Source organism: Strongylocentrotus purpuratus, unplaced genomic scaffold (genome assembly GCF_000002235.5).
Source record: "Strongylocentrotus purpuratus isolate Spur 01 unplaced genomic scaffold, Spur_5.0 spur5_scaffold_11, whole genome shotgun sequence".
In the NCBI taxonomy this organism is placed as follows: domain Eukaryota; kingdom Metazoa; phylum Echinodermata; class Echinoidea; order Camarodonta; family Strongylocentrotidae; genus Strongylocentrotus; species Strongylocentrotus purpuratus.
In genome coordinates this window covers 20,306,084-20,319,483 of record NW_022145596.1, presented here as the reverse complement: position 1 = coordinate 20,319,483, position 13,400 = coordinate 20,306,084, and the positions used below count along the sequence as shown (strand labels likewise).

General features: G+C 38.6%; 1 protein-coding gene across 2 annotated transcripts in view; it reads left to right on the top strand.

The window, feature by feature from the left end:
• Window positions 1-13,400, top strand: part of LOC578555 (gamma-aminobutyric acid receptor subunit beta-2-like) — a 65,125-nt gene that overhangs the window by 35,447 nt on the left and 16,278 nt on the right. For both annotated transcript variants that reach the window (XM_030980873.1, XM_011667420.2), the window contains exons 4-6: window positions 558-778; window positions 4,592-4,674; window positions 10,262-10,399. In XM_030980873.1, coding sequence (XP_030836733.1) covers window positions 558-778; window positions 4,592-4,674; window positions 10,262-10,399 — 442 coding nt within the window. The remainder of the gene's footprint in view (window positions 1-557; window positions 779-4,591; window positions 4,675-10,261; window positions 10,400-13,400) is intronic.

The window sequence follows — 13,400 nt, the reverse complement described above, 5'->3', positions numbered from 1 at the left end:
TCATATACTGTACAAAGAAGACGAATGATTGTTCCATTTTTTAAAATAAATATTGTCATAACTTGTTGGAATCGGTGAAAGATAGTAGGACTTGCGGATACATTATCTAGCAGAGTGCTTGATGGCGTATAGGACTCGTATCATGTCCGTGCATGAAAATCAATTCTTTGTAGCGAATGTAATGGTTCACCCCCAACACGCTATCCTGTCTTTCGCCACCTCTGGTCTTTTTAATATTACCTATATTTCAGTGCATGGTGTGTAGGTGAGTGTAATGCTTTCTTCAGACATGTTAGATTCAAATATGTACATCATATTTAATACTCCAAAAGAAGCCTGTTGTTTACCACTAATTGTGTTTGTGCAGTCACATGGCAAAAAGTCCATTACAGGTCAAAGACACAAATTTGGTATTGCTTTCATTGTATTTGGGTCTGTAGTGACAAAAGGTTTCTTTATTATTTATATTTCCTCTTTGTGCTGGTGAATCGTCATTGAAATGACATGCATGTTTGATGTAATCATTTTCATGTTGCCCTGTTTGTTTCTCGTTACAGGACTACACATTAACCATGTACTTCCGGCAGCATTGGAAAGATGAACGGTTGTCGTATGACCCTTGCCTTGGCAACGTCTCCCTCAGCGGTATACTAGCGGAACGCATCTGGGTACCCGACACTTACTTCCCCAACGACAAGCGTTCTTTCGTCCATGACGTCACAGTCACGAACAAACTCCTTCGTTTCCATCATGACGGCACAATCACATACGGCATGAGGTAACGTAAATACTATCTGCGCATGGGCAGATAAAGGTCTTTTGTGATAAATTGTAAAAACCCACCGAGAAGAATACGTGCCCATGTTATGTAATCATTATTTATGTGTGAACCTACGGTACATTCTATGATACAAGAGGTCAAACAAAAGTTTTCATGAAGCACATACATGACTTTGGCATTGATTATTTAAAAATACACAAAGTGGGACTTCTCCATGAGTAAAAGATCTGTGGATATTTGGGGTTATTTGCATTTGACCCATGTGCTAACTACGAAATGGTCTATTACGAGGAACCTTAAAAAAAGGAAAGACATCACACAAATAAAAGCAAAACAAACAACATGTGTCCTTTGAAACAAGTATAATAATAATAAGAATGTGGTCTTTCCCAGTGTAGCCTAATCAGAATGAACATTGCTCTCTCTCTCTCTCTCTCTCTCTCTCTCTCCCTATTAAAGAGCCCTATCATTATTACCCCCAGTATGCCACTGTTGCCAAATACACATTAAATACTCTTGGATCGAGTGGGGTAAAACGTGGGCAAAAAACACCTTGTCCAAGGCTGTACATAAATACCCTTTGGAGTGTTTCACAAAGACTAAGATCGACTTTAAGTTGGACTTAACTGTGGCAGGCCGTTTATGCCTCTGTTCTCACCATCTACTGGCATTGGGCTATTATATCGAGGGACGTACACATCATGGTCACAAATCTACAGAATTTACATTTGTTGATAATCCATTATTGAAGGTAAAAATATTATCTAAAGATCATAATGATGAGAGCCACCAGTGGCCTGCCATAGTTAAGTCCAACTTAAAGCCAATCTGTTACTTTGTGAAACAACCAGAGAGTCAAGAGATTTATATTTTGGAGCTCCCAAAAATATGTGATTATAAAACATTGTATTCCGGTAAGAAATCCAAAAGCAGATGAAGAACTGACTTCCCTGACATGTTGTCTTTATAAAAAAAAAGATCTTGATGTCCTTACCTATGAAAGTCATTAGGTCATTCGCTCATTACTTGATACTTATCATTACAACCTTCGTGCGTGTATTCCGCTCCTTGAAGAACGCGCTACGATTCACATTTCCTATCAATCATAGCTTCCGACCATGAACAGCGTGAATGCATAGATACTGGTTGTACAGCTATTCCCGCATAACTCGATTAAGAAATGTTTCGTAAGTTCATGGACGGGGCATAAATGTATCAAAATATTACTTCGTTAATGGATCCATAATTATGAAAACAGTCGTGTGATGCTGAGTATTGGAGGATTCAAATGGCTCCCATTAATGCTATGACACTTGTATCTTGAATGAGAAAGTTGACATTGGAATTGAGGACACCGCTCCCCCCCCGATCGCTATAACATAGGTATATTAATGCTTCATCCATGCATGACACACTAGTTAAAGTTAAACATGTTCTCGATTCTATCCATTCTCAGTGAAAAATTGTGCTTAAGTATACGACCAATAAGTTAACAAATAAAACCTTGCTGATACCACGTGCATTTATCTTACATTTTAAAACCAATGAACAAGTAGCTGCACGTTAACTTCACATAAATATTAAAGGGATTGAATATCTTTGTCTCAGATTCTGAAAGAAAATCTTGGATTTAGCTCATGCTGCAATCATAATTATAAACCTTTAGGTCAGCTAGGAACCCCATGATTTTTACAAGCCGCTCGCCTGTCTGATTATCAAGATATTTATAATTGGAAATCGAAACTTCAAAAACCGTTTTCCTAACTGTTTTTATAGCACAACAGTCTTTCGGGGAAAATGAGTATGGTAAAACCTTTTTGAGGCACTTTATGATCATTTTGAAGCGCAATTTCTTTAGGGCTTCTATATTACACGATATCACAGACACTGATAACAGGTATAGGCAATATATCTCAGATTTAACAATGTTAAATGATGCCTTTAAAACAATATTTATTCACGTTTTTATCACAGGTCAGCACCATAAATACTTGGAAACGATGCATGAAACCTGAGCAATAAACAATCTCCGTACCTCAAAAGTCATTTAACCCGTCTGTCCTGAGAATTTAAGAAGGGCCAGAATCCCAGGCATTGCGATTTAGCTGAACCTAATCTTTTCGATCTTGACTCTATTAACATCCCTGCTTGTTCATTCAGCGATTCGATGCCCCTGCAAGCAAGAAAACGGATATGAAACTAAAGAAAAGGATGACTTTCGAGATAGATTGGAAAGAAAGACCTTTTCCTCGTCTAAATTACGAATGCGATTCACGGCAAAGGTCTCACCTTACGGGTGTCTCTGTACTTTATCACTCGTCGAAACTTAAGTCTCTATAAACGCCCCCTTTTTTCAATGATTCTTCAAATATTGTGCCGACGTTCCCATAGGGATATACATGGGGCCTTGTGAACAAACGCGAAGGGCGAGAGAAGGGAATGATCTAGAGAAAAGACGGGATGAGTAAGAGAGAGAGAGAGAGAGAGAGAGAAAGAAAAAGGCGGGAATACATTTTATTTCATTCGGTTTATGGCGATCGTCTGCATTTGTTCGCATCTGAATGGCATCGTGTTGCGCGGCCCGTAAAACAAATCGGGGGAAGGTTTTCTCTTACTTACGTAAAGTACGCTGAGTAAACGAAACTATTCGAAATTTCATTCGGTTTTATGTGTTCACAGTTCTCGATTTCACTCACACTGCGATATTTTTTTGCGTGATTGCTGGGAATTTTGAAGAAGGTGGAAACTGGGAACAGAGGCAAACAAATATCAATAACCACCCATTGTTGCTTGAATCGAACGAACATGTAGCAATTTGTTTGATTTAAGGCACTTCTCACGTTTTCATGAGACTTTATGAGAATTCATGATAACTTATTGATCATGTATATAAGATATAATAATTGGAACTTGAAATGATGAGTTTCAATGAAAATATGATAGGTAGATATGATAGAAACAAGAAAAAATTACTTTTTTTTTGTTGCTGGGGTATTCATTTGATTTGTTATTTATTTCAAATATGATAAAAAGCAGATTTTTAAATCACCAAATGCCATTATGCTTTTAATATATGTTGTGTATGCATATTTTCATAATAAAACAAATACCTTATAAATAGAAATGCCTTTATTTCATAAACTGTACACATTTACACAAGAAATATGCGACAAGCTTAATGTCAAATGTCACGATGTATGATTTCCTTCTTTCAACGCAATTCTAACTCTGTTATCTGGTTATGAGCATCATGCTGGGGTTCTGACAACTACCAATATCACATTCAACAATGTTTGTACAAGTAACATTATGGTAGCGGAAAAAGTCATGTCTTATGCGCTTTTCCAATAATACGATCGATAAAATATTCATTCCTCCATTCATCATTCTGTGCAATAAAACAAGCATATGGCGTATGGGAGATCGAGAAACGGAGTGATCATGTTACATCGCCAAAACGTAGAGCAGAATTTTGTTTCCCAAGTGGTGCATTTAGTAATTGATGAAAATGAGGGTTGAATAATCCCAAGACAGTGGGTAGATTAGAGGGGAGACGGGGGGGGGGGGGGTGTAGTCTGCCGTTCCCCTCGTACCGAATACCATGCAACTACAAGTTGTATTGATTTGTTTTTGTACGGCCCTTCGGAACGAGAAGTGGTGCGGGGAGTTGGGTCACCTTGTTATAAAACACGACGCATTTAAGATTTTTTTCCCCCTTCATATTATTGATTGTATTGATTTCTTTCCAATGTTCCAATTAATCTTTTATAATGTTCCATTAAAAAATGTTTTCTTTCAATTTCAATTTAGGATTACAAGCGTTGCTTCGTGCTACATGGATTTAGTGCATTACCCTATGGACGAACAGAACTGTTCCCTCGAAATTGAAAGTTGTAAGTGAACGCACTTTTCTCATATCCAAGTTCGTTAGACCCTAGACACGCTAGATTAACTTGATAGTTACTTTCGTCTGAGTTTCCCGAGACTTGTTTAGCCATTTATACAACATGACCCAAAAGGAACGGTCATGGTAAAACGACAATTCTCGAATTCTCGTCATCCTTTAAAAATTATAAGTAAACTACTATGGTAAAGGAAGAAAATATTTAGAAAAGACTCAGCGATAACATTTAATTTCTTGCCATCATCGACGCAGTTCTTTTCCTTTAACATTTTTAATGTTCGCTTTGTTTTCGAGAAGTCCCTTCAATACTGTTTCTTTTGATGTGATATCTACCGAGGCATCCTTCTCAGTCATAAAAGGTCTCAGCGAAAGCTTTCAAATGTCAAACAAAAACTGTCATCAAGGAAATATAGGTTCTATTTAGATTTCGCCATTTGGAAACTGATTTTGTGTAATTAGTGAATTGCATTATTCCGACCAACCACCTCAAAGCTAACGGGTGATGAACGGTGCTGTATGGGAAGCTCTCTATAGGTCGTCGAGACATACCGCACATAGTACTCGAGCTTCCAAGCATTCCAAATCAAATACAGCTACCATGTTGTCAACAAGTCTGCTCCTGCCAAAACATAGCAGAAATTTATTGAATGGGAATGTTCACACTACACGGATTTAACACCTGACTCCCTATTACACCATCCGCTCAAGGCTCGATAACCACCATGTAGTGGTGTTGTGGTCTATAGTGGAAACGTCTCCAGACTGTGGATAAGATGATTCGCGGTTCGAGTCCCGCCCGCGTACCTGATGTCCCTTGGCAAAGGCATTGATCTACATTTGCCACTCACCATGGTGTTGAACTGGTATCTGAGCATCGGTTTCTAATAGCCCTAGAAATTGTCTGATTCATCGGTTCGACATTTAGAGCATGATGCAAGTATAACGCTGCAGGCAAAGATACGACAAATCTATGTATAACGAACTAACATTAATACGTTGCCAATTTCTTACCGAGCTCCTAGCTCCTACCCCTTTACTCCTGTTGTTTGTCCCTACCATAAATTTCAAATCCATGGGACTATGAATATATTTGTAAAGCGCTTAGAGACATTTATATTAAGCGCTATATAAAAATTAAATATTATTATTATTATTATTATTATTATTATATGTTGCCTTTCTGCTACAACGGTAGCAGCGCTTATGGTTTGTGGTGCCCATTTTGATACTCAACCTAACCATGAAGAAACTTGACACATATGACATTCTGGATTCTCATGGACGCCTTGATAATAGTAATCCGTCCTACTTATATTTCGGAAGTCATCGCTCATCGATTCACGACACCTTCACTGCTAACCTCATTCATTATGGTGATGAGCTGCAAGTAAGGCATCTAATGATGCTCGAAAAGGTGTCAGTAAAGCGCTTAGAGACATTTATATTAAGCGCTATATAAAAATTAAATATTATTATTATTATTATTATTATATGTTGCCTTTCTGCTACAACGGTAGCAGCGCTTATGGTTTGTGGTGCCCATTTTGATACTCAACCTAACCATGAAGAAACTTGATACATATGACATTCTGGATTCTCATGGACGCCTTGATAATAGTAATCCGTACTGCTTATATTTCGGAAGTCATCGCTCATCGATTCACGACACCTTCATTGCTAACCTCATTCATTATGGTGATGAGCTGCAAGTAAGGCATCTAATAATGCTCGAAAAGGTGTCAGTGAATAAATCGGGATGTAATGCAATAATGGGAGTCAATTACAGAAGGAGTTAGGTTGACACCCTTTCCCTCCCTTAATCACGACGAATTTCATCGGTTGTGAGAGTCTCTGAGATGTGCCTCTGGCAGACATGTCTTATCGACTCGAGCAAAAGAATAGCTAGGGCGATTAACCCAGATATCTATCCCCGTACCACTTTACTTTTACGACAAATATTCATTAGAACATTTACACACCAGATAGTTATTAAGCATGTGTTCATCGCTATAACCCGGAATCATTAAGTCGCGTTATGATGATATATAAAATGCGTTCATAACTTAGCACCTTCTTACCTTCAGGTAGGCTTAATCAATCCTAATGATGTACATGGGCATCATACAAGGCAAATAGACAGTGGATGTTTACGTGTGCCTAGATTTCACACTGATTGTTATAAGTGTAGCCCAATTGTTTCTTCCATATTTGAATGGAATAAGCTAGATAATTCATTGAGAACGGCTTCCTCTGTCAATTCATTTAAGAGATTGTTTAAACAAAGTTGTAATTTGTGAACGGCTCAGCCATACATACACTACGTGCATGTTCTGTAATATTTACATGGCTTATTCACATAATTGCGACTTAATCAATATTTTCCTATTGACATTACTGTTTACTACGTTAATGATATATGTTTATTTTGCAAACGAGTATTATTTTTGTAACTGTTCTGTATAAATGTTATAAACAATGTAAATATGTTCATTCAGGGCCCCATGTAAGACCACTACCTGTTGGTGAATGGGCTACCCTGTCAAAAGATTAGAAATAAATAAATAAATAAATAAAATCATGGGTTTGCGAGTTGAATGGTGGTATTTTTCTCTGGGCTAATTTATCCGCGTGTTCAGATATAGCCGTACGGGGGGGGGGCGGTTAAAAAATAATTGGCTTTGCATAGCCATATATGGGTCTCGGATGTTCGTATCATTGTGCTTAGGTGTTAACTTAATCTTTCATCGCACTATGATTCATTTGCTAAAAGAAGTTCAGTTTCGATCTAGATAAGATCTGAGTAAGATGTGAACACGTTGAGGAGACGAGTTGATTTTTGCAAGGTCTGCCTGTCGTAGCAAAGATCATATCAGACTATGTTCGAATCAAGGCTAGACTGGATTCATTCTTTGTTAAAGAGGGTGTAGCATGACGAGACTACGTGTCTTTCCCGTGGCCTGACTCGGGGCTAATCGGGTATAATAAGACTACGGACGATGCGACCACAGTATTCCGGTGTTGTAACATTATGTGAAACCGTAGCGTGGGGATAACTTCGGCCTGTCTCGCGATCCCTTGCGCGCGCTGACCGTTAGCCAAGTCTATTCGTTTATGTACAGTTGTCAAAAAAAAGTCGTAGATGGCGTTAGCCATTATTGCCATGATACACCCCCTTTAACATGTCGTCGCACCATGATTGATTTGCTAAAAGAAGTTCAGTTTTGATCTACTACAGATGTAGATAAGATCTTAGTAAGATGTGAACATGTTGAGGAGACGAGTTGGCTTTTGCAAGGTCTGACTGTCGTATCAAAGATCATATCAGCCTACGTTCGACTCAAGGCTAGACTGGATTCATTCTTTGCTAATGCCTCTCTCCCCTGATCCATTGACGAATGATATGCCACAGTGGAAAATAAACCGTCCCTCAGATAGGATATTGAATAACGGTTCCATGTGAAGTGGAGTTTCCATTTATGCACGTTAAGAACTGACTGTACGTTTTCCTTTTGTAGAGAGTAGGGTGAACCTGCTGTAGTGGTTCACCTGCATATTCCAATCGGTGAAACTTGGAGGAGAGACCCGGGTTCATAGTGATTTCTTGCTTCATGTTCACCTATTCCCTCCAGAAACAGCTGGTGCCGAAAAATCATTCATTGCAAATTAGAAATAAGATGATTATTCACAAAGATCAATCTACGTGAGTTAAAGGGGGTGTAGCATGGAAAATACTGGTTAACGCCATCTACGACTTCTTTTGGAAAACTGCGCGTAAACGAAAGGACTTGATTAGCGGTCGGCGAGCGCTAGCGTTCTCGAAACAGACCGAAGTTCTCCTCACGCTTCGGTTTCGCGTATGTTGCACGCACGTAAATACTGCGGTCGCGTCGTCCGTAGTGGTACTGACACGTAGTCTCGTCACGCTACACCTCTTTAAACCATTAACTCACATACCCTGTTTAAACTAAAGCAATTGGGATATAACATCTGCTAAATACAGGACACTGTAATTATTGATCACTCTACCTATAACATGATTAATGATGAGTGGCGAAGGGCCCGAATATATATGTTTTCTGTCTTTTACGCATCAATTTATGTCATTTTTTTAAATTTTTTTTTGCTTTTGGATCTTTGGGTCTGTATACCAATTCCAAGTATGGCTACAGCGTAGTTCTGCCGTTATGTCTTGGCACTAATCTCTAGTTTTAAAGTGCATTCTCAAGTCAGATTTCCACAATATACACGATGTTCACACTTTGTACATGCCCTAGTGAAAGTGATATGACCATGTTGACGGTACTTTCAAACAGTGAATTATTTAAGTTTAATATTTTCATAGTCTCATTTTCTACGTGAGCGATGCAAGGGTTGAATGTTGATGTACATTTAATTGCCAATCACAGCGTTAAGCGAAATGAAAATCCAGAGCAAAAATATAATGTTATTGGAGGGATTTCAACCAGTATCAGCATCGAGCTCAGAGTCACGGATACTTTCGAAATTGATCAGCTCGCTACCGCCACTGCTTGTTCCTTTCCTCTTTGGCTCGGGTCAAATTCACTTTCAGCACCTTGCCTCCCACTCTGCAAATTTGCCCAGGCAAGCGCAGGCAGGGGCTTGCGAGCTATAGCAACCAAAATATCATTAGTATTACGCGCCGTCCAAAAGAAAACACGGCGAAGTTTACAGTGCTTCAAACCAGCAATGGCGGGCGAAGACAGACTCGGGGGTAGCAATATAGTCTGGTCTAAGCCTCAAGTGGACTTGGTGCTTTGCGTACGTGAACAAGGGACTAATCAAGCCTTCTGCGATCACGACTCTGTCGCCAGAATAGAGTATGATCCGTGTTGGCTCGGTAAACATGGCGTGGACTCGAGGTATTAGACATCGAGTGGATTGCTACTAGCTCGGCTTGCAAGTTTTCGGACCCACAATTGCCAGTCATGTTTGTTCTCATGTTTGTACTCATATTCTGTCTTTGCATTCTCCCCGTCTCTCTTTCTCCCTCTATTTCTCTCTCTCTTTCTCTCGCTCTGCTTCCTCACCCATTTTAAGAACTTGCAGCATGCAATAATCAAGCCTGAAGCGATGGTTCATAAATAAGTTATGTCAAATATCCGATTCACTGTAACAAATGTCAAATATCCGATTCACTGTAACAAGCCGTTTGCATGATTTATGATAAACGATGACTTCTATAAATATAGTGATTGTTTTGAACTTATTAACTGTTACTGTTTGAAGGACTTACCTATGCCTAATTGAATACAACGATTCTTTTATTCACGACTATTACATTATATTGTTTATAGCAGGTACCAGTTTAAAACGACGTTTGCAACTGCGGGTGCCACAAATGAATTTTAACATCGAATCCAATAACTAGACTTAATAAAATATCAACAATATCGCAAATACGTTCAAAAAAACCAGTTCAAAGACAGGTTCAAGACCCCTATATATTCATATATATCACATTTAGCATGACCAGATTACGAGTTTATGTTCTGTTGCTATGAGGATTTTCTCGAATTTCATTCTCATTCTCTTGATCGATATTTTTCCTTCTCCAGATGGTTACACAACAGCAGATGTCAACTTTGTATGGCAGTATGGAGACGATTCATTAGAGGGCGTAAACAATATCGAAATGGCTCAGTTCACATTAAGCGACTACAAACTCATAGTCAAAATGCAGAATTTTTCAACAGGTAAGTCACCCCAAAATCACCTTTTGGAAAAATGTTTATAGGTAGTCAGAACCAATAACGACTCTGCACTACCACCAAAATTGGCGATTTGTGACTAGTGTTTTAGCACAGTCGACAGGGGCGCATAGCCACGAAGTGCAACCGTATGTTGTAGGAGTACGGATTTCATTTCATAGGACAAATGCATGTTAAGGCAATGTTACTATAAAGTTCACATGAAGCAATTATAAACTCATAGTCAAAGTTCAGAATTTTTCAACAGGTAAGTTATAAACCCCGAGGAAAAAATTGTCTTTCGGAACTGTTTGATAGGTCGTCTGAACCAGTAAATGACTCTCCGTTATCATCAGAACTGAATAGCAATTTTCCCCTATTGTCTTAACACAGTCTATAGGGGGCGCATAGCCATAGGGGGCAACGATGTAAAGGTCATCGAAGAAATGCAATTAAGGTAATATTACTAAATCTCGCCTTGTCAATTGATATATGCCTAGGGCCACATTGAACTTGTGTGAATGTTCACCCCGTTGGCACTGAACAAACATTAGCGATAAATCGCTATTTTGGGGCAAAAGTAAAAGTCGATATTGGTACCGACACAACTCTCAATGTTGATGTTGTAAAAAAGAATGAAGTGTTATTTCCCCCAATATTGTCGGAAACCTCAATATCATACAGGTTTGTGTCTTATATATTTTAGTTCCAGATCTCTGCCTTGCTATATTTAGTAAACATGTACATTTATCAAGCCACTATCTATGGACCTCATACACATTATGAATGTACATCCGTATTGTAAGGGACCATCCTTTTTGTCAAGCGACTTTATTTTTTAGGGATGATTTATTTTCTTCTCTTCCTTCGTTGATAGAGGAATGGGTTATGGAAAAAAGGTATTCGTTAACCTTTTTTTTTATTCTTGAATACATCAATATTGGCATGCCACCGCTTCGGGTTCCAGGAAAATCGAAATGTAGAGCTTTAAAAAAAATTTGGAATGAAGCTTCTCAAATCAAATATTGATATCTTTTCCTAGTACTACATGAAAGAATACATTTTAAGATCACATCTCTGTAACAAGTTTAAGTGATATTGGAATAGCATATATGCATGCAACAACCCTGTATGAACGAGCGAAATAGATGATAGTCTGCATGCATTTTCGGTCTACATGGTCGTGATATATTATGTAGACGCGTCGTGGTCTAATGGATACGTCCCCGGACTGTGGATCACAATGGTTCATGGTTCGAGTCTCGCCGCGGATGTCCTGTAACAGGAAATAAATCTACATTTACCACTCTCCACCCAGGTGAAGTTAAATAGGTATCCGGTAGGAAGAAATTCCTTAAATGAATTAGCGTCTTATTATGGCAGCTCAGCTACAGCCGGGGTAACAATTTGATACTTTGTGTCAAGCGCAGTAGAGTAAATTAATTTAAAAGCTGCTGTATATAAATGTACCTATTATTATAATTACAATGTATATACTACATTTCATAGCTTATGGAAATAGTCAACATAGATTAGTTCACACAGTCATTTGCGCGGTTGCCGAGGGATGTGTGCGTCGAAAGCTACATCCGGACCCTTGGCAGATTGGGAGTTGGTGGACAACAGTCCGGTCCTGTTGCCCCCTCTCCCCCTCTATACCCCAAAATATTGTGCCCCCTTTCTTAATTTCGACATGCACATTTAGAACAAATTTATGAATTGAACCCCCTCCTGTCACTGTTCAAAATTCTGGCTCCGCCCCTGATCGGGGGCGCTGAGCGCCGACTAACCCCTAAGCCGCTGCCACAGGCTTCAAGACCCAATCGATACGACTTGTGAACGATTATTTACCTGCCATGTCATACTTCAATTCCGTTAAGTGGTGGGCCGGGACAGCACCCAACGAACCTGTTCTGGTTCGTCACTCTCCCCCCTCTCTCCTTCAATCACGTCATTGTGACGTCATTCCCTGTGACACGGGGGATGTCAGGGGAATTATGGGTCATCATGACAAGACATAAGAGGACAAGACATGCAAAGTCGGGATGAGAAGATGGGGGAAATATGGAGACTCTGGGAAGATTTGGGGAGAGTAGTCGGGTAAGCCTTGAGGTATTGGGATAGAAAGCGCTCCCTCGTTAACAAAATAACCACTGAATCTTGACACTGGTATATAAAGTGCATTACAAGCGGATGGTTTTATCAACATGAGACGAATTGGTAGAGATTGATGGGAAGCAGAATCTTAATGCGATAAGAAATATAATAAGAGCTGTTTACATATGTTAAAGATCATGCACACTACTTGATAAAGAGTCGCATTAATCGTATTAAAAATAAATCTTTCTTCTTTTGGATGCAGGCAAATTCTTTGTGATATATATTGCGTGAAAAAGAACGTTATTGATATTACATTTAACGAAGAAAAAAATAAAACAAGAAACATGACATCAATTCGATATTTGTACGGTGCTATTTCATATCAAAACTTTAAAAGATATGAAAGAGTAAAAGTAATGGTAGATATCTTTATTTATTTAAGGGGGCGAGCAGACGTTATTACATGTACGTATTTAAAAAAAAATTACCTTGATTATTTCAATACATAGAAAACTTTTTTTAATCTATTGTCAAAGGAGATGTCATGAAGATGGTATCACAAAAGTGGGGAATATTTTTACAGGTTATAATTCGTTTTTTCTTCGCTATTTATAGTAACATTAATAGAAGTGAATACAAACCACTTAAATAATTCAATGTCATATTTAAATTTTATATTAAAGAGGCAAACTCGTCGTCTCACGTGACCGAAACAGGGGAGTACAGTGAGTCAGACAGAAGCCCACATACAAGAAGAAGTGAGTTTCTTTGAAGTTTGATTGTATTAATCTTAAAATATAAGGCCTTTTTTTTTAAATCTGGGATTTATAAGGCAATTTTGTTCCATCTATGTGAGAGGAGGCAGAATAGACACAATATTTGTATTATTATTCGCAAACAATCGAAA